Raw genomic sequence first — 22398 nt, 5'->3', positions numbered from 1 at the left:
TCTTCTTAAAGGTTTAAACAGCTGCCGTCTCTTCGCATGCGCTTTTCTGAAGTTCTGTCGTTAAGGATGACAATAGCATGCTGCTCTGACAGTGTGCGGGCGGGTGGAGTGTGTGGAGCTTTTTAGTGGACAGGGTGTTGGGTGAATTAAGCGATGTCTAAATACCGGATCCATAGCCCCGGCACGTATGAGCAATATAAATCAACATTACAAGCCCCGGCTTTCAAGACCATGTGTCCTGTCCACACCATCGCCTTTGATCTGGTTAAGCTCGTTATTTACATAGACATGTGTCATGTGGCAATATCAATGAGAGGGCTAAGCACTGGGTAGGGCGCACAGGTGGTGGGTTACAGCGAAAGTGATGAAGAAGCATTGTTCAGTTAAAGGGCAATTACACCACTTTTAAACCTCATTTTCATTATCTCCAGCACAATACATGTCAACATACTGTATGTGAAAACAGCACATTTCAACGTTTTGTAGAAAAAAAAAATGAAAAAAAGTTCTACGCAATGACATCATCAAAAGATAAAACATTTTAAAACAGTGATTTTCAAAGACTATGAGATTGGTGGTGATGGGGGAGCAGGAACATACCCTCCTTTGGGCTAGAAACTCGCTGCAGGTTTTGAAAATCACCATTTTATACCTTTAACCCTACCCAGTGATGTCACAGAGAAACATTTTTTAGGACCTTTCTTCTTATCTTTTTAACCACAGACCATAAAAACTCGCTGTTTTCACATATGTAGACACTGGTTTCGTGCTGGAGATTATGAATATGAGGTTGAAAAGTGGCAGAATTACTCTTTAAGGTGGACTTCAGAGACTGTTCTGATCCCACCATTGTCACCAATATAGTGATTGAGGTGAAGCAGTCAGAGTGGGATTTGAACCAGCAACTGTGCAACCATGTTCTGCTTATGTTTCATACAAATAACCTAATATAACACTGAAGGGCAGTTGCTTCTTTGGATACAAAGTTATAAGAGAATCATGCTGACATACAAAGTCAGACTGTCACGGCCGTCAAAGGAAGTAGACCAAAGCGCAGCATGGTGAGCGTACATATTCCTTTTTATTTAGGATGACGCCGACAAAAACAATAAACAATACAAAAACAACCGTGAAGCTTAAGGCTATAATGCCAACAAACAAAGACAACTTCCCACACTGAAAGGAGGGAAAAGGGCTACGTAAGTATGGTTCCCAATCAGAGACAACGATAGACAGCTGTCCCTGATTGAGAACCATACCCCTCGTCGCCGACCCCGGACTGGGGACCCTCGCTGCGGGCCCCGGACTGGGCACCCTTGCTGCGGGCCCCGGACTGGGCACCCTCGCTGCGGGCCCCGGACTGGGCACTGTATTCGTGCCATGGATCATCACTGGAGGCTTCGTGCCATGTATCATCACTGGAGGCTTCTTGCCATGGATCATCACTGGCGGCTTCTTGCCATGGATCATCACTGGAGGCTTCGTGCCATGGATCATCACTGGAGGCTTCTTGCCATGGATCATCACTGGAGTGAGGAGACGTATGGGCAGTCTGGTACGTGGAGCTGCCACAGGGCTCACCAGGCTGGGGAGACACACAGGAGGCCTGGTTCTGGGCGCAGGCACAGGACTCACCAGGCTGGAGAGACATACAGGAGGCTTTGTCCTTGGCAGAGACACCGGATACACTGGGCCATGGATGCGCACTGGAGGTCTCGAGCTTAGAGCTGGCACAACCCGTTCTGGCTGGAAGCTCACCCTAGCCCGGCAGATGCGGGGAGCTGGGATGTAGCGCACCGGGCTGTGAACGCGCACTGGAGACACTGTGCGCTCCACCGCAAAACACGGTGCCTGACCAGTACGACGCTCGCCACGGTAAGCACGAGGATTTGGCTCAGGTCTCCAACCTGACTCAGCCAAATTCCTCGTGTGCCCCCCCCCCCCCCCCCCCCCAAAAAAAAATTGGGGGGCTGCCTCTCGGGCTTTCTTGCTAGCCGTGTTCCCTGGTAACGCTGGGCCCCTTTACTCGCTGCCTCCGCCTTCCTCAATGCTTCCACCTGCTCCCACGGCAGATGATCCCTTCCGGCCAGGATCTCCTCCCATGTCCAGGATCCTTTGCCGTCCAGGATGTCCTCCCATGTCCAGTCCTCCTGAAAACGCTGCTCCCCCTTACTACGCTGCTTGGTCCTTTGGTGTTGGGAAGTTCTGTCACGGCCGTCAAAGGAAGTAGACCAAAGCGCAGCGTGGTCAGCGTACATATTCCTTTTTATTTAGGATGACGCCAACAAAAACAATAAACAATACAAAAAACAACCGTGAAGCTTAACGCTATAGTGCCAACAAACAAAGACAACTTCCCACACTGAAAGGAGGGAAAAGGGCTACCTAAGTATGGTTCCCAATCAGAGACAACGATAGACAGCTGTCCCTGATTGAGAACCATACCCGGCCAAAACATAGAAATACAAAATCATAGAAAACAAAAACATAGAATGCCCACCCCAAATCACACCCTGACCAAACCAAATAGAGACATAAAAAGGCTCTCTAAGGTCAGGATGTGACACAGACACATATTTACTCTCAGTAATCCCAACGTCTAAAGGTGTGGACAAGGTCATCACAATAAAAGTCTTGCAGGCCTCCACCTCCAAGTATAATCAGCCAAAAACATTTAGGCACTATGTTATCAAGCCTGTTCAGAGGGTTAAATAAGGCGTGGCTGTGTAAATGAATATGTATGATTACTCTGTGTAAATTAGTATGTATGATTACTGGTGTTTGATCCAACTCATGATTTGATGGCCTCTCACCTCTCATTTCCCTGTCTCTCGCTGCAGAACATCTGTCTAACATCTGCCTGCCAGTATGACTGGTCATACTCTTCTCTCCTAGATGAGTGAGGTGTCCTGGGGGGATAGACTATCCCTATCCTCTATCAAAATAGTCTCTCTGCTCTGACTTCTCCTCAAATTCACTCCAGAAACTCCCCTAGGAGCACACACAGCTGTACTCTTCAACTTCATTAATAATTCAAGACCTTCCACAGCCATACATTCTCATATGGAATTGATCTCAGGCCCACTGAAGCAAATACGGGCTTGATTGAGAATTAAATCTAGTCTAAAGTAAGCGCTTGCATCTCGGCCAGAAGTAATGTAGACCTATAGTGCTGTGTGTGCACATGTGTGCGTGTGTGCATGCACATTAGTGTGTATGTGTGTGTGCACGTGTACTGTATGAGTAAGCTTATATTTCCCTCCCTAAATTCCTGCTAAATTACCCTGTACCTCTCCTCTTCCTCCCCCTTTCATCCTTTCCAGTGTTAATGTTCTCTCTATAGTATGCAGGGCATGAGCAGGGCATGGACCATGAGATCTATAGCTCCATAGCAATGTAAAGCAACCCGCCCTCCATCAATATCTTATCTGGGCCGTTATCTGTCCATATTAAATCAAAACCTAGTGATAACCCAGAATGGGCTGTACTGTAAATCATACCCACTCACAGAGAATGGCTTGCATCAAGTCAAACAACAGATGATTCAACATATACAAACCATATGCTGCACTTCTACTGTACTCAGCCTCCGTGCTGTGCTTTATTTACAGTGGCTGTGCTGCATATCCTTCCGATCTGTTGGCGAGCCATGTGAACGGAGGAGTATTTCACCAAGATTTAAAGTGGGCTTTCATAATGGTGAGAACAGAGGCCTGCTAATAAGAAAGAGCCTTGTCTCTAAAATAAACGGCTCTGACAAGACACTTGACAGATAGTTTGGATGGCTAAATAGCTGGGTCTGGAATAATACTGTTTGACTCGTTCTTTGTAAGCACTATACACATCATACTGCACACGTTAGAAAATCAAAAGTGAATCATAAAGGGAAGCAAATTGTAAAGGGAAGCGAAAACACTTCACACTACAGTGCGAGCCAAGGAAAACACATGCTCTTCAGTCAGTCATGAAGCAGCAGGAGTGTGTGTCTTACTGTGTGTTACTGCAGTTCAGGCCAATCAGTGTGTATCAGAACCACTCTGAGAACTAAATGAAAGTCTGAACACATGCTGTAGAACCACATGGAGACTCTTGTCTGTTCTGAACTAATGCTGATGTACTATTTAAACCATAGAGGTATCACTCCATCTAGACTCTAGAGCCAGAGTAAATGTTATGACTGTCATCATCATTTCCCCATTGCTCAGTCTGGTAAGAAAGACTATGACATTTCATGAGGTGCAGAGAACCGTGCCCATGTTAAACACTGTGTAAAGCCCGTGTTTATATATGCGTATGTGTCTGCCTGTCCCCCTGACTGAGTGAGCACATATCTGGATATATTAACCTGATTTGTCTGCCAATCAACTGGGTCTACATCTCTATTCCTGAATTCTTTCTCATTTAATGTCTGAATTAAACATACATTGTTCTGCATTGGTGACTTTAATTGTAAAGCATGTGTCCTACGTGTCATGATAAGCATTGTAAAAGCACTGTGTATGTTGCAGCCTTGCTTCATAACTGAACCGTTACGGCTAGGATACAGGATATAATTAAACGTTATAAATGACTTAGTCCATTTATTGGCCACATAAAGTTTACAGTTGAAAATGTGTCTGGTTGACTGTGGCCATGCTAATGCACTCCAGTCAGAGCTGCCATACTAAAAGGTGTCCAGTGGTGCAGTAAACCCAGGTTGTTTCACTACTTGTTACTATAATTAAAAGGCTCTGATTAAAGTAATAACACAAAGCAAAAGAACTTCAGACACGAGATTCATTTTAGGTAAGTAACAAAATCCATAACATACAGTAAACACAAAACATCAATGGAATGCCTCTTCTTGTAAACACATGTTGGTGTCCTTTGCTTTCTCTTTTAATAATGACTGCTAGGATTGGAATTCTCACAATGTAACAGGATACATATGTATCCAATCAGATGACACTATGACTCCATGGCAACGGATCAAACAAAATATGTTTGTTACCACAGACAGACAGAAATAGCATTGTATAACTCAATGTTTTTATCCATCATCATTTGGTATGGAACTATGTGTGAGTCAAACTGTTTTCACTATAATAGCAGGACTCGTGTCACAGAGTCAGTGACTCTCATTTACAATGAGGCAGCTTCATGAACACATAGAAATTACTGATGTGAACCTCTGAATCCACAACATATGAATTACGATAAACAAAACTACAGATGTAGGATCTTAAATTGACCAGTTTGTCATAGCAGAATTATCCCGCAGCAACAGGATTTGATTGTTTAGTCCATAGTGCTTGGTCGGTGGTTAGGCTATTAGCTGGACATGTAGAGTGCAATACTGTTCATACAGTATATGACCCATTTCAAGAAGCTAGGCGTATGTCATACATCACTACTTCACATAAGAGGCATTTGAATTTTTATTTTTATCAAAATGCGTTTTTTGTGTGAACTTTCATGTGCCTTAATAACAAATGTGTATGCCATCTGTAAATACAAATAAAATGGTTAAATTACGAGCCTAGTTGTTTTAGCCACGGAAGAAGACAGGAACCTTCCCGCTAGCGATGATTAACTGAGATAATGGATGGGCTGGACTTGCTGAGAAATGAGTTGGGATTGGTCTGCCATGTAGAATGCTTCTGTCTATAACATGAAAGTGTTGCTACTGCTCTCAACAACATTGCTGCCCCAAATTTATCAGGGGCTATCGACTAAGATCTGTGGAAAAAAGTTGTGATGGACTACTTTCTGCACACGGTCAGTGTGAACTGGAGTGACTTGACACAACAACGGGCTAAATAAGCTGTAGTTAACTACAAACCAAACGGAAAGACACGCTGCCGTGAAGCGTTCATCCATGCATTTCATCTATGGTGGCTTGCTATGACAATCCGTTTGTACTGTAGCTATGGGTGGGATTATGGTTTATTGTTTAGCTAATTAACTAGCATTCTCACTTCGCAAGAGAATTATATCATGACCGATCAAGTTAGCCAGGTGTGTCTGGGGGTGATTTCGTACAACTATTGTATTTCATGAACAGACAGTAGTGACCCATCCACTTAGTTAGGCGTGTCTGGGGGGGGGGGGGGGGGGTTATAGCATTTATTTCACATGACCCTTCAATTTAGACAAATGTCTGGGTAATCATCAACTTATAATGATAATTATATTTTATCTGGACACTTTCAAAGTCAGGTTAGGATATAGGCCAAGGACTAGATAAAGTGTATTTTTACCTGGAGTTTTTCTTTCTTTTAGGCTACTACTTAAACCACTTTTAGTCTTGAAATCTTTGGTTGTTTACTACACTACCTTACTCTGTTTAGCACATGGCCTCACATGTGAATCCTTAAAGAGATGTGTAGAGCTAAGGCTTAAGAGGGTGTGAACGATTCTGAATATGAGTAGACAAAGAAGAGCTCTCCAATAGGTGTACCAAAGCATTCAAGGGCCATTTTCTCAAAAGTGGGGTTACAAGTTTATCAACTTTCAAAGCAGAATTACTTCCCCATTTTTTCTCAACTGCAGTGTATGATATACCATTTTATCCAATGTAAAAAAACACAATTTAAAATGTTGTTACATAAGACCGAATCGAGGCGGTGGGTCTCATATAACCATGTGTTAGGGGTTTTCAGTAAATCTATGTAAATTAATATGTGGTGATTAAGATCCTACATCTGTACATAAACAATGCCAAATTTGAAAGTATTTTATAATATGTACAAAAATACAGTATATAGAAAGTTGAATAATAACAATCTAACAATTATAATATGTATTTCAATGCCCTTCTAACTATTTACAAAGTGGATTTTGAGGTGTCACACAAGCACACACACACACGCACTAACGCACATACACACACCTCTAGCAGTTATATAGGACTCTTCAGACAGACAAACGGGGATTGGTATGTCTTGAAGTAGAGAGAGAGATTGAGAGAGAGTGTCTGTGTCGCCATGACTACAATGGCACTACTTCAGAAGCACTTTAAAACAGTCTGTTTGTCAGACAGAGAACCTACTCTTCCACTCAATATAAGTGCTTTTCTCCAGACATCATTAGTTTGAGTTGATAATGGCCTGCAACTGCAGTCCCTCACACCATCCTTATTAGGAACGCACGGTAGCAGGAGAAATACACAGGTAGCTTCTGTGAGGGGAATGCTGGATTATAAATAATGTTTGGTTTGCTTCAGATGAGGGCACACATACTTGTGGCAGTGATGAAGTTTCTGTACAGCCTAGGCTTTGGGCAAGGTTATTTGTTATGCTCTAGTTATTAAGACACATATTTCATTTTGTTCTTTGTGAGGGCCCAAATTTAGCCTATATAGGTTATCATGGGTTACTGCATTTTAGGTATTTTCAATCATTTTGGGTCAGGTAGACAGACTATGTTCTAGAGTTCTGTGGTGTGTTTTGAAGTTCCAGGGTGTGCTCTAGAGTTCAGACTCAGATCTGTGGTGGGTTCTCCACGGCGACTGCAGAGTACTCTGTCTCAGAGATGTGGGGCTGCTCTATGAGCCTGGTCAGGCCTGTACGTGTTGAGTACTTAAAGATAAAGGCCTTCATCAGGTCATAGCGATAGTTCCTGTTGATGAAGTTGTATAGGATGGGGTTGAAGCAGCAGTGGAGCAGGGACAGACACTGGGTGAGGTGCAGGGCCACGTAGAGGGCGTTCTCCAGCCCACAGCTCAGAGGAACCAGGCCCAGCAGGGAGAGGGCATCGGCCAGGAGCACTCCGTGGTAGGGCCCCCAGCAGCCCAGGAATACCACGGTATAGGCCAGGATCACCCTGCGACTCACACGACGCTCCTGCTCCATCGCCGAGGAGGAACAGGAGGTGGAGGAGAGGGCTTGGGCCAGGAGGGCATAGGCCAGAGCGATGACAGGGAAGGGTAGGACGAAACCAAGCAGGATGAAGCTCAGCTGAACTCCCACCATCCACTCCCTGGAGTGTTCCTCTGGGTACACCGGCCTGCACAGCACTACCTCCCCGTGTGATGACCTCACCGCCTTGAGGAAGTAGGTATCGGGCAGGGAGGCCACCAGAGCCAGGAGCCACACCCCTACGCACACGCTGCGGCGAATCAGCTTCCGGCGTCGGCCCCCATCCTCACTGTCGGCGGGCCGTGTCACGCTCAGGTAGCGGTCGACACTCATACAGGCCAGAAAGAAGATGGAGCTGAAGAGGTTAACAGAGAAGAGCAGGTGGGTGAGCTTACACGCCACCTCGCCGAAGGGCCAGTGGCCATGCTGCGCCAGGGAACTCACCCACACGGGCAGCGTGACGCACACGCACAGGTCAGCCGCCGCCAGGTGGGCGATGTAGAGGTGGGTCTCATGGCGAGGGGAGGAGCTGGAGGTGGTGCGCTGGGAGCGGACATTGACCCAGAGGACGAGGCCGTTGGCGGCCAAACCGACCACGAAGATGAAGATGTAAAGGATGCACATGGAGTGGAGCAGGGCGCTGCGGTCGAACGCTGTTGGACACCCGACCATCTCCACACGCGTCCCGTTCTCCAGGAGGCCTGTGAGGTTCAGGTCCTCCCAAGTGTCCAGCAGCTCAACCAAATCAAAGCTGCTCATCCTTCTGCTGGGAGCGATTGCACACACCTCACGGACCTGGGATCTGTAGAGACAAGAAGGCAGCAGCCCATCATTCCTGATATCACTTTGTCTGTTTGGAACTAAACATCAACATAAAGTGCCTTCAGAAAGTATTCATACCCCTTGACTTGTTCCACATTTTGTTGTGTTACAGCCTGAATTCAAAATGGATTAAATAGATTTTTTTCTTTCACCCATCCACACACACACACAAAACCCCAAAATGAAAAAGCAAAAACATGTTTTTAGAAATATTTGCAAATGCATTGAAAATAACATACAGAAATATCTCATTTAAAATAGAGAGCAGTCGTTGACACACTTACTCATTCAAGGGTTTTTTCTACGTTGTAGAATAATAGTGAAGAAATCAAAACTATGAAATAACACATATGGAATCATGTAGTAACCAAAGAAGTGTTAAACAAATAAAAATATATTATATATTTGAAATTCTTCAAAGTAGCCACTCTTTGCCCTGATGACAGCTTTGCACATTCTTAGCATTCTCTCAACCAGATTCACCTGGAATGCTTTTCCAACAGTCTTGAAGGAGTTCCCACATATGCTGAGCACCTTTTGGCTGCTTTTTCTTCACTCTGCAGTCCAACTCATCCCAAACCATCTCAATTGGGTTGAGGTTGAGTGATTGTGGAGGCCAGGTCATCTGATGCAGCACTCCATCACTCTCCTTCTTGGTCAAATAGCCCTTACACATCCTGGAGGTGTGTTGGGTCATTGTCCTGTTGAAAAGCAAATGATAGTCCCACTAAGCGCCAACCAAATGGGATGGCGTATTGTTGCAGAATCTAAATAAATCACAGTGTCACCAGCAAAGCAACTCCACACTATCACACCTCCTCCTCCATGCTTCATGGTGGGAACCACACATGCGGAGATCATCCGCCAACTTACGCGGCGTCGCACAAAATGGGCTCATCAGACCAAATGAAAGATTTCCACCGGTCTAATGTCCATTTCTCGTGTTTCTTGGCCCAAGCAAGTCTCTTCTTATTGGTGTCCTTTAGTAGTTGTTTCTTTGCAGCAATTCGACCACGAAGGCCTGATTCACGTAGTCTCCTCTGAACAGTTGATGTTGAGATGTGTCTAATACCTGAACTCTATTTGGTCTGCTCTTTCGGAGGCTGGTAACTTAAAAAAAAAAATGTATCCTCTGCAGCAGAGGTAACTCTGGGTCTTCCTTTCCTGTGGCGGTCCTCATGAGAGCCAGTTTCATCATGGAGCAACACATATGGAGTAACCAAAAAAGTGTTAAACAATTTGCCTTGATGACAGCTTTGTACACTCTTGGCATTCTCTCAACCAGCTTCATGAGGTATTCACCTGGAATGCATTTCAATTAACAGGTGTGCCTTGTTAAAGGTTAATTTGTGGAATTTCTTTGAGCCAATCAGTTGTTTTGTGACAAGGTAGGGTTGGTATACAGAAGAAAGCCCTATTTGGTAAAAGACAAAGTCCATATTATGGCAAGAACAGCTCAAATAAGCAAAGAGAAATAACAGTCCATCATTACTTTAAGTAATGAAGGTCAGTTAATGCAGGACATTTCAAGAACTTAGAAAGTTTCTTCAAGTGCAGTCGCAAAACCATCAAGCGCTATGGTGAAACTGGCTCTCATGACGACCGCAACAGTTACCTCTGCTGCAGAGGATAAGTTTATTAGAGTTACCAGCCTCAGAAATTTCAGCCCAAATAAATGCTTCACAGAGTTCAAGTAACAGACATCTCAACATCAACTGTTCAGATGAGACTGCGGGAATCAGGCCTTCATGGTCGAATTGCTGCAAAGATACCGCTGCTAAAGGACACCAATAAGAAAAAGAGACCTGCTTGAGCCAAGAAACATGAGCAATCTGTCCTTTTGAGATTTTTGGTTTCAACCGCCGTGTCTTTGTGAGACGCAGAGTAGGTGAACGGATGATCTCTGCATGTGTGGTTCCCACCATGAAGCATGGAGGAGGTGTGATGGTGTGGGGGTGCTTTGCTGGTGACACTGTGATTTATTTAGAATTCAAGGAACACTTAACCAGCATGGCTACTACAGCATTCTGTAGCAATACGCCATCCCATCTGATTTGCGCTTAGTGGGACTATCATTTGTTTTTCAACAGGACAATGACCCAACACACCTCCAGGCTGTGTAAGGGCTATTTGACCAAGAAGGAGAGTGATCGAATGCTGGATCAGATGACCTGGCCTCCACAATCACCTGACCTCAACCAAATTGAGATGGTCTGTGATGAGTCGTACTGCAGAGTGAAGGAAAAGCAGCCAACAAGTGCTCAGTATATGTGGGAACTGTTGGACTGTTGGAAAGCCTTCAAGTTGAAGCTGCTTGAGAGAATGCCAAGAGTGTGCCAAGAGTGTGCAAAACTGTCATCAAGGTAAAGGGTGGCTACTTTGAAGAATCTCAAATATAAAATATATTTTGATTTGTTTAACACTTTTTTGGTTACTACATGATTCCATATGTGTCATTTCACAGTTTTGATGTCTACACTATTATTCTACCATGTAGAAAATAGTAAAAATAAAGAAAAACCCTTGAATGTGTAGGTGTGTCCAAACTTTTGACTCGTACTGTAAGTATTCACACCACAGAGGCAATACATGTTAGAATCACCTTTGGCAGCTATTACAAATGTGAGTCTTTCTGGGTAAGTCTCTAAGTGCTTTGAACACCTGGATTGTAGAATAGTTGCACATTATTCTTTAAAAAATTCTTCAAGCTCTGTCAAGTTGGTTGTTGATTATTGCTAGACAGCCATTTTCAAGTCTTACCATAGATTTGCAAGCCGATTTAAGACAAAACTGGAACTAGGCCACTCAGGAACATTCAATGACGTCTTGGTAAGCACTCCAGTATACAGTATATTTGTCCTTGTGTTTTAGGTTATTGTCCTGCTGAAAGGTGAATTTGTCTCCAGTGTCTGTTGAAAAGCCGACTGAACAAGGTTTTCCTCTCGGATCTTGCCTGTGCTTAGCTCTATTCCGTTTCTTTTTATCCCGTCCGCCCCAAAAGAAACCTTGTCTTTGCCGATGACAAGCATACCCATAACGTGATGCAGCTACCAGCATGCTTGAAAATATGAAAAGTGATACTCAGTGATGTGTTGTGTTGGATTTGCCCCAAACATAACACTTTGTTATCAGGACATAAGGTACACTTATTTACCACATGTTTTTCAGTTTTACTATTTGTGCATTCTTGCAAACAACAAAAATGTTTCCATTCTGTTATTTAGGTTAGTATTGTTGAGTAACTACAATGTTGTTGATCCATTCTCAGTTTTCACCTATCACAGCCATTAGACTCTAACTGTTTTAAAAAGTCACCATTGACCTCATGGTGAAATCCCTGAGTGGTTTCCTTCCTCTCCCACAACTGAGTTAGGAAGGACACCTGTATCTTTGTAGCGACTGCGAGTATTGATACACCATCCAAAGTGTAATTAATAACTTCACCATGCTCAAAGTGATATTCAATGTCTGCTTTTTGTTTTTTACCCATAGGTGTCCTTCTTTGCAAGGCATTGGAAAACCTCCCTGGTCTTTGTGGTTGAATCAGTGCTTGAAATAAACTGCTCAATTGAGGGACCTTACAGATAATTGTATGTGTGGGATACAGAGCAGAGATAGACAGTCATTCAAAAATCGTGTTATTAATCGTATTATTAAAAACAGAGTGAGTCCATGCAACTTATTACGTGGCGTGTTAAGCTCATGTTTACTCCTGAACTTATTTAGGCTTGCCACAACATAGGGGTTGAATACTTATTGACTCAAGACATTTTTGATTAATTTGTAAAAAAATAACTTTGATATTATGGGGTATTGTGTGTAGGCCTGTCCCACAAAAACTTAATTTAATCAATTTTAAATTAAAGTTGTAACACTTTAAATTAAAGTTGGGTGAATTGGGGTGTGAATAGTTTCTGAAGGCACTGTACATCCCAGTTAGCACATCAAATCAAATCAAATCAAATTTTATTAGTCACATACACATGGTTAGCAGATGTTAATGCGAGTGTAGCGAAATGCTTGTGCTTCTAGTTCCGACAATGCAGTAATAACCAACAAGTAATCTAACCTAACAATTCCACAACTACTACCTTACACACACACACAAGTGTAAAGGGATAAAGAATATGTACATAAAGATATATGAATGAGTGATGGTACAGAACGGCATGGCAGATGCAGTAGATGGTATAGAGTACGGTATATACATATGAGATGAGTACTGTAGGGTATGTAAACATAAAGTGGCATAGTTTAAAGTGGCTAGTGGTACATGTATTACATAAAGATGGCAAGATGCAGTAGATGATATAGAGTACAGTATATACATATGAGATGGGTAATGTAGGGTATGTAAACATTATATTAAGTGGCATTGTTTAAAGTGGCTAGTGGTACATTTTTACATAATTTCCATCAATTCCCATTTTTAAAGTGGCTGGAGTTGAGTCAGTATGTTGGCAGCGGCCGCTAAATGTTAGTGGTGGCTGTTTAACAGTCTGATGGCCTTGAGATAGAAGCTGTTTTTCAGTCTCTCGGTCCCTGCTTTGATGCACCTGTACTGACCTCGCCTTCTGGATGATAGCGGGGTGAACAGGCAGTGGCTTGGGTGGTTGTTGTCCTTGATGATCTTTATGGCCTTCCTGTGACATCGGGTGGTGTAGGTGTCCTGGAGGGCAGGTAGTTTGCCCCCGGTGATGCGTTCTGCAGACCTCACTACCCTCTGGAGAGCCTTACGGTTGTGGGCGGAGCAGTTGCCGTACCAGGCGGTGATACAGCCCGACAGGATGCTCTCGATTGTGCATCTGTAGAAGTTTGTGAGTGCTTTTGGTGACAAGCCGAATTTCTTCAGCCTCCTGAGGTTGAAGAGGCGCTGCTGCGCCTTCTTCACAACGCTGTCTGTGTGGGTGGACCAATTCAGTTTGTCCGTGATGTGTACACCGAGGAACTTAAAACTTTCCACCTTCTCCACTACTGACCCGTCGATGTGGATAGGGGGGTGCTCCCTCTGCTGTTTCCTGAAGTCCACAATCATCTCCTTTGTTTTGTTGACGTTGAGTGTGAGGTTATTTTCCTGACACCACACTCCGAGGGCCCTCACCTCCTCCCTGTAGGCCGTCTCGTCGTTGTTGGTAATCAAGCCTACCACTGTAGTGTCATCCGCAAACTTGATGATTGAGTTGGAGGCGTGCATGGCCACGCAGTCGTGGGTGAACAGGGAGTACAGGAGAGGGCTCAGAACGCACCCTTGTGGGGCCCCAGTGTTGAGGATCAGCGGGGTGGAGATGTTGTTACCTACCCTCACCACCTGGGGGCGGCCCGTCAGGAAGTCCAGGACCCAGTTGCACAGGGCGGGGTCGAGACCCAGGGTCTCGAGCTTGATGATGAGTTTGGAGGGTACTATGGTGTTGAATGCTGAGCTGTAATCGATGAACAGCATTCTCACATGGGTATTCCTCTTGTCCAGATGGGTTAGGGCAGTGTGCAGTGTGGTTGCGATTGCGTCGTCTGTGGACCTATTGGGTCGGTAAGCAAATTGGAGTGGGTCTAGGGTGTCCGGTAGGGTGGAGGTGATATGGTCCTTGACTAGTCTCTCAAAGCACTTCATGATGACGGAAGTGAGTGCTACGGGGCGGTAGTCGTTTAGCTCAGTTACCTTAGCTTTCTTGGGAACAGGAACAATGGTGGCCCTCTTGAAGCATGTGGGAACAGCAGACTGGGATAAGGATTGATTGAATATGTCCGTAAACACACCAGCCAGCTGGTCTGCGCATGCTCTGAGGACGCGGCTGGGAATGCCGTCTGGGCCTGCAGCCTTGCGAGGGTTAACACGTTTAAATGTTTTACTCACCTCGGCTGCAGTGAAGGAGAGCCCGCAGGTTTTGGTAGGGGGCCGTGTCAGTGGCACTGTATTGTCCTCAAAGCGGGCAAAAAAGTTGTTTAGCCTGTCTGGGAGCAAGACATCCTGGTCCGCGACGGGGCTGGTTTTCTTTTTGTAATCCGTGATTGACTGTAGACCCTGCCACATACCTCTTGTGTCTGAGCTGTTGAATTGCGACTCGATTTTGTCTCTGTACTGGGACTTAGCCTGTTTGATTGCCTTGCGGAGAGAATAGCTACACTGTTTGTATTCGGTCATGCTTCCGGTCACCTTGCCCTGGTTAAAAGCAGTGGTTCGCGCTTTCAGTTTCACGCGAATGCTGCCGTCAATCCACGGTTTCTGGTTTGGGAATGTTTTAATCGTTGCTGTGGGTACGACATCGTCAATGCACTTCCTAATGAACTCGCTCACCGAATCAGCATATTCGTCAATATTGTTGTTGGACGCGATGCGGAACATATTCCAATCCGCGTGATCGAAGCAGTCTTGAAGCGTGGATTCAGATTGGTCGGACCAGCGTTGAACAGACCTGAGCGCGGGAGCTTGTTGTTTGAGTTTCTGTTTGTAGGCTGGAATCAACAAAATGGAGTCGTGGTCAGCTTTTCCGAAAGGGGGGCGGGGGAGGGCCTTATATGCGTCGCGGAAATTAGTATAACAATGATCTAGGGTTTTTCCAGCCCTGGTAGCACAATCGATATGCTGATAGAATTTAGGGAGTTTTGTTTTTAGATTAGCCTTGTTAAAATCCCCAGCTACGATGAATGCAGCCTCAGGGTGTGTGGTTTCCAGTTTACAAAGAGTCAGATAAAGTTCGTTCAGGGCCATCGATGTGTCTGCTTGGGGGGGAATATATACGGCTGTGATTATGATTGAAGAGAATTCCCTTGGTAGATAATGCGGTCGACATTTGATTGTGAGGAGTTCTAGATCAGGTGAACAGAATGACTTGAGTTCCTGTGTGTTGTTATGATGATCACACCACTTCTCGTTAATCATAAGGCATACCCCCCCGCCCCTCTTCTTACGGAAAGATGTTTGTTTCTGTCGGCGCGATGCATGAAGAAACCAGCTGGCTGCACCGACTCCGTTAGCGTCCCTTGAGTTAGCCATGTTTCCGTGAAGCAGAGCACGTTGCAATCCCTGATGTCTCTCTGGAATGCTACCCGTGCTCGGATTTCATCAACCTTATTGTCAAGAGACTGGACATTGGCGAGTAGTATGCTAGGGAGTGGAGCGCGATGTGCCCGTCTCCGAAGCCTGACCACGAGACCGCCTCGTTTGCCCCTTTTTCGGCGTCGCACAGGGTCGCCGGCTGGGATCAGATCCATTGTATTGGGTGGAAGGCAAAACACTGGATCCGTTTCGGGAAAGTCATATTCCTGGTAGGAACGATGATGAGTTGACGTTAATCGTATATTCAGTAGTTCCTCCCGACTGTATGTAATGAAACCTAAGATTACCTGGGGTACCGATGTAAGAAATAACACATAAAAGAACAAAATACTGCATATTTTCCAAGGAACGCGAAGCGAGGCGGCCATCTCTTTTCGGCGCCGGAAGTTACCGGGAACCGTATGTTTCTTAGAGCGTGGTTGTCCTATCATTTTTTTTTGCATACGACCTTCCCACAACATTCTGGGAACGGTGCAGGATTGATACCCAGGGAGCACATAACATTCTGAGAACTATGTGTTTCTTAGGTTGGAATTTCCGTACTTCAGCATAACGTTCCCTACAGGCTTCCTCGTGGTTCTATTTAAATTAATGCTCTCAAATTGTTCCAATAACGATAAAAAACAACATTCTCTGTGGGAATGTTTTCTACCGGTTTCCTCATGGTTCAAATTAAAGTCAAGTTCTCAGAACATTCAGAGAACGTTAAGAAACAACGTTCTTCTGTGGGATTTTCAGCACTTCAGCAAAATGTTTTCCGCAGGTTTCCTCACGGTCAAGTCATGTTCTCAGAATATTAAGAAAACTTTCCAAAAAAGCCACAAGAAAACATTAGTAACATTCAAAGAATGTTATTTAAAAACATATATATTCCCTTCTCAGCATCAACAAAACTCCCTCTATCCTGGCCGTGCCCGCTAATTGACCACACCTGATCTTAATGAGTGCTTGTTTCTTTTGAAATGGGGTCTGTTTGAATAGACTAAAATGACCAGCTTCGTAAGAGTTAAAAAAAACATGGCATGCTAGCTCCATCCTGGTGGCGCAGTGGACTAATTTCATGGATAAAGAACAGAAGATATAATCACTGGTCACTTTAATAAGGAACATTAATCACTTTAATAATGTTTACATACTGCTTTACTCATTTCATATGTGTATACTGTATTTGATTCTACTGTATTTTAGTCAATGCCACTCCGACATTGCTCGTCCTAATATTTATATATTTCTTAATTCCATTATTTTACTTTTAGATTTGTCTGTATTGTTGTGAATTGTTAGATACTACTGCGCTGCTGGAGTTAGGAACACAAGCATTTCGCTACCCCCGCAATAATATCTGCTAAATATGTGTATGTGACCAATAACATTTGATTTGAGATCATAGGTTTGAATCTCGCTGACGACGTTCCACAAGAAAAAAAGTGAGTTATTCAAAAACCTCCAAATAACCTTAACATTTAATTCAAAACTTTCATAACATTTAGAGAATGTTATTTAATAACCTTCAAATAACCTATCATTTCCGTTATCCGAAAGTTAATAAAACCACCCAGGAAAAACTTCAGGGAGCCATAGTAAAATGTTCTCAGAATCTCACTGCAACTTTAAAATGCATGTTCCCAGAAAAGGCTACATTTTCTCTTCCGTTTAAAAAACGTTATGTTTTACCGGTCAGGAAACGTATGGTTTCGTTCCCAGAACCAATGGGAAACCAAAATCTTGTGTTCCCACAAATTCAAAGGAAACTAAATGTGCTAGCTGGGATGTCTCTCAATCTGTCTGTTTGGAACCAGGCATCAACATACATACAACATGTCACAGTAAATGTTTGAATTATATTTAGTGAGTGCTGCCCTGAGTTCCCTTGGCTTTTCATTAATGAGACCTCAACCAATCAGTCTATTTCTGAGGCAGAGTAAGATCAGAAAATCAATTAACTTCTACACAGAGCACTGCATTCTATGGTATTAAGTTATACGCAGAGCACTGCATTCTATGGTATTAAGTGCTACACAGAGCATTGCATTCTATGGTATTTACTTCTACAGAAAGCCCTGCATTCTATGGTATTTACTTCTACAGAAAGCACTGTATTCTATGGTATGTTATGAGATCCAATAAGCATCCAAATGAAATGTACAAAAAAAACACAGCTTTTAATGATATGCCACCTGATCCCAAATAATCTAAATGTAGTTAACTCTTAAAAAACTGCTTTATGAGTTCATAAAGACTGTTGTTTTGGGATGATTGAGGAATGACTGAAAACTCTGTATCTTTTTATGTCCAGTCAGAGGGCAGCACCAGCTACAGTATGTTTACATTTGTCCCAAAACAGATTAAATGTGAGGCAATAGGATCTGGGACCCAAACATTGTGCATTTCCAAAATGTTCAGAGATCCAGCGTCAGTCGGAATGGTAAACCTGATGTTGCTTTAAATAATGTTTTCCATTGATGTGCTTGCAAGAAAACATTTTCCCGTGTGCCACTGCTCCTCCAGAAATAAAGTGAGGGAAGGAGAGAGAAGACAGATTTGTTATAACCACAACATCATCTGAAAGCATCTGAGGCTAATCATATACAGTATACAAACACACGCAAAGGGATCCTACACACTCATGCATGCACATCATGTACACACACTGCTCTCTGTTTTATGTATACCAGGGTCACAACACAACCTCTGACCTCTCTGTACAGTATGTCTGATTGGTCATTTTACACTCTAGCTTGATGTCTCTCTTCCCATGACAAACACAACATGACGAGTGAGAGGTGAGGGGTTAAAGGTGAGAGGTCAGAGGTCAGACATGAGCCATCAGTGATTTAATCCTTCTGTTCCTTATGATTGACATGCATGTCCACAGACTGTGAGACATCAGAGCGGGGTTATCGAGAGGTTTAACTACTTTAGAAACGGTCCAGCCACGGTCAAAGACAGGTCGGCGACCACTGGGCAATACAGCAGGTTAAAGTGCATTGAAACGTGACCTCTTAAGCAGCTGTGCGTGTGAGCTCAGTGAGAATGTGTGACCGCATGGCCCACGCCAAACTGTCTGTGATTCCACAGGAGACCATGTTAACAGTGGAGAAGGGAGGGCCTATCTGTGGCTGAATGTGTTGTTGCACATGTCTGTAGCAGTGGCCCATAGGCGTGTGTGTGTTATGACTGCCTCTAGTTTCAGCAGATTCTATCAGTGATCAAGGAGCTATTCGATTGATTGCTCTTTTCATTTTTATTTGGCCCTTCACCCCTGGCACACAACCACTTGCCCTTTACTACAGTAGAATTTTATTTTTCTGTTTTAGAGGGATGCTGTAGTCTAACTCAGGCCCTCATACATAAGTGTCCCTGTAATTCACCTCTATTATATGGTAAACAGAAACACCTGAGGTGCCAGCTCACGTCACATCTCTCTGATCCATTATCCCCTTCACACTCAGCCCATCTGATAATACACACACACACACACACACACACACACACACACACACACACACACACACACACACACACACACACACACACACACACCAGCAGAACACTGCACTGATAAGCACTCCCTCTCCCCCTTTCTGTCTGTCTCTCTCTCTCCTCATCTCCCTCTCTCTCTCTCTCTCTCTCTCTCTCATTAACTGCCCCTCAAACTCTCATTACAAGTAACTGGGGAATACTCAGATCATAAACCTTTAGTTTCACCATACTCCAAATACCCAATAAGGCCGAGCTGGTTGCAACATAGAACATGAGAGCCTGTATGAACATGAGCATTATATGTTCCCCCTTACTAGCTCCGACTTTGCTGATTTACTGAGGAAAATGTATACTATGACTGTGAATGTGGTTGTCCCACCTAGCTTAAGATGAATGTACTAACTGTAAGTCGCTCTGGATAAGAGCATCTGCTAAATGACTAAAATGTAAATGTATTATATTATACCGTGAGGGCTGCGGTATAGATGTAGGATCATAATTTGAGCCACTTTGCTACAGCAGGAAAATAATCCTGCAGCAACAGGAAATGTGAATTATTATGTGGATTATAATTAATTGGCATTTTTGTAGGGGTTGATACATTTTTCGTTAGGGAAAATCAAGTCTGAAATTTCAATGTGGAAATTACAAACTTTAGAAGCCTTTTTAGACCTCAAATACACTACAAATTTGCATTTCCTGCCGAGCAGGAAAATTCTCAGCAACAAAATAGTTATCCAATTAAGATCCTACATCTGTATTTTATGATCCCTGGTGATTCTCTATCTGGTTACACATTAGCCAAGCAGCATGCAGGGCAGATGATGCATGCATTCCAATACTGGACAAATAGGGAGCAATGTTTTCATGTGTTAATCCAAAACCAGAGAATGCTGCAGGTGTGACAATAAAAGATCGGAGCTCTCTCTTGCTGGAAGCGCTCTCTCCTGTTGGTTTAGGCTTTTGTCTTGCAAAAGAAAAGGACTCAATGGAGAGGGGTCAAGGGAGGGCCCACAATCGTCCCTATAGCTGCCAGAACCCTATATGAGATGAGGAAGATCAACTTTTTCGTTTTGGTTATATATTTGAATATGGGGAACCGTCGTACCCAAGCGCATTTATTTGCACTTTTCTAGCGCATTTGCACTTTTCTATGGTATTACATTATCCATGAGTCACAATGCTTATATTTAAAATATATTTAAATTGTATAAGAAAATATGTATATGCTAGGGAACGGATGAATGTACATAAGTGAGAAACACACACTTATGTAGAGTTACACAACCGAGTTGTTCTTTATATCCGTACATTTCCATTACGCGCGAGAGAGCACTGAAATAATCCGACGTGAAGCTCTTGTAGCCTATCTGAGAACACATTAAATTCCGTAAAACATGTTTAAATCTGCCCTGAAAACAAACCACATTCCTTATCAAATGCCAGGGGACTCCATGTGTAACCTGGCGGTGTTAATTGAACAGGCTCTACTAATTCGCGCCCCCCGCTGCGAAAGCCGATGGCCCTTTCTATGGATAGAACGACTTGAGGACATCAGAGGCCAGTAGTCACATTAGGATAATGTTTTAGCCAAAACTCAACACGCAACAATGCACCATTAGCTGAAACGTAAAATTGGCTATCGGCTGTCCACGAAACCGAAATGTTAGGAGTGCAGCTGTTTGGCCCGCAACCTCTTGTCATGGAGATGCTCCTGTCAACTGGTTTACCTAGAAACTAAAATGAATGTAAAATACAATGTCTTACTTGTAATTGAGAAAAAAATGCTTTACGCGTGAGCTCTTCGATGAAATTGCACCGCTTCTCCTGGGCGAAGGGATGTCCAGTTATGCTTTGTCCAAGATAGGGAGAGGTGGTGGTTGTGAGCTCTCCGCTATCTGATTCGAATGAGTGGGTGAGTACCCAGTGTCTCTCTCCTCCCAGCGATAGAGAACCTGGCCTCGTGCCTCCCACTGCACTTGTTAATATAGGCCTAACCTACTGCGTAGTGATACGCCTCCCAAGGCAGGTCCCAAAACACATTCATTGAAGTTTCTGCCAAGACCGAAACAAAGGCGTCTGATTTTCACTTTGTCCCGCAAACAATTGCCCAATAGTCGAAACACGTTTGTGCTTCATGCAAACAGGTGGATCTATTGTGTGCAGACTGCCAAAGAGAGATGATAATAAAGATTTACTTAGTAGACAGTCATTACCTGAGATAGGTCTATGACAGAAATCAATAAGCTACTATTGTGCACATACAGTTTAAGTCGGAAGTCTACATACACCTTAGCCAAATATATTTAAACTCAGTTTTTCACAATTCCTGACATTTAATCCCAGTAAAAATGCCCTGTCTTAAGTCAGTTAGGATCACCACTTTATTTTAAGAATGTAAAATGTCAGAATAATGATTTATTTCAGCTTTTATTTCTTTCATCACATTCCCAGTGGGTCAGAAGTTTACATACACTCAATTACTATTTGGTAGCATTGCCTTTAAATTGTTTAACTTGGGTCAAATGTTTCAGGTAGCCTTCCACAAGCTTCCCACAATAAGTTGGGTGAATTTTGGCCCATTCCTCCTGACAGAGCTGGTGTAACTGAGTCAGGTTTGTAGGCCTCCTTCCTCGCACACGCTTCTTCAGTTCTGCCCACAAATTTTCTATAGAATTGAGGTCAGGGCTTTGTGATGGCCACTCCAATACCTTGACTTTGTTGTCCTTAAGCCATTTTGCCACAACTTTGGAAGTATGCTTGGGGTCATTGTCCATTTGGAAAACCCATTTGCGACCAAGCTTTAACTTCCTGACTGATGTCTTGAGATGTTGCTTCAATATATCCACATTTTCCTTCGTCACGATGCCATCTATTTTGTGAAGTGCACCAGTCCCTCCTGCAGCAAAGCACCCCCACAACATGATTTTGCCACCCCTGTGCTTCCCGGTTGGGATGGTGTTCTTCGGCTTGCAAGCGTTCCCCTTTTATCTCCAAACATAACGATGGTCATTATGGCCAAACAGTTCTATTTTTGTTTCATCAAACCAGAGGACATTTCTCCAAATAGTACGATCTTTGTCCCCATGTGCAGTTGCAAACCGTAGTCTGGCTTTTCTATGGCAGTTTTGGAGCAGTTCTTCCTTGCGGAGCAGCCTTTCAGGTTATGTCGATATAGGACTCGTTGTACTGTGGATAAAT

The 22398-nt window shown here is 43.7% G+C and overlaps 1 protein-coding gene across 1 annotated transcript; it reads right to left on the bottom strand.

Moving 5' to 3' along the window:
- Positions 1 to 7380: 7380 nt before the first annotated feature.
- On the bottom strand, positions 7381 to 21154 carry LOC139538746 (atypical chemokine receptor 3-like). The gene is made up of 2 exons (XM_071341136.1): positions 20965 to 21154; positions 7381 to 8640 (listed from the first exon to the last, which is right to left on the bottom strand). Exon 2 carries the CDS (start codon positions 8595 to 8597, stop codon positions 7461 to 7463), a length of 1137 nt encoding a protein of 378 aa, XP_071197237.1. The 5' UTR covers positions 8598 to 8640; positions 20965 to 21154; the 3' UTR covers positions 7381 to 7460.
- Positions 21155 to 22398: the final 1244 nt, after the last annotated feature.

This window comes from Salvelinus alpinus, chromosome 14 (genome assembly GCF_045679555.1).
Source record: "Salvelinus alpinus chromosome 14, SLU_Salpinus.1, whole genome shotgun sequence".
Lineage (NCBI taxonomy): Eukaryota > Metazoa > Chordata > Actinopteri > Salmoniformes > Salmonidae > Salvelinus > Salvelinus alpinus.
This window is presented reverse-complemented; position numbering and strand designations above follow the sequence as displayed.

What these genes read in the sequence shown, in the direction of transcription:
- LOC139538746 (XM_071341136.1), bottom strand. Translation starts at nt 8,597, where the DNA reads ATGAGCAGCTTTGATTTGGTTGAGCTGCTGGACACTTGGGAGGACCTG.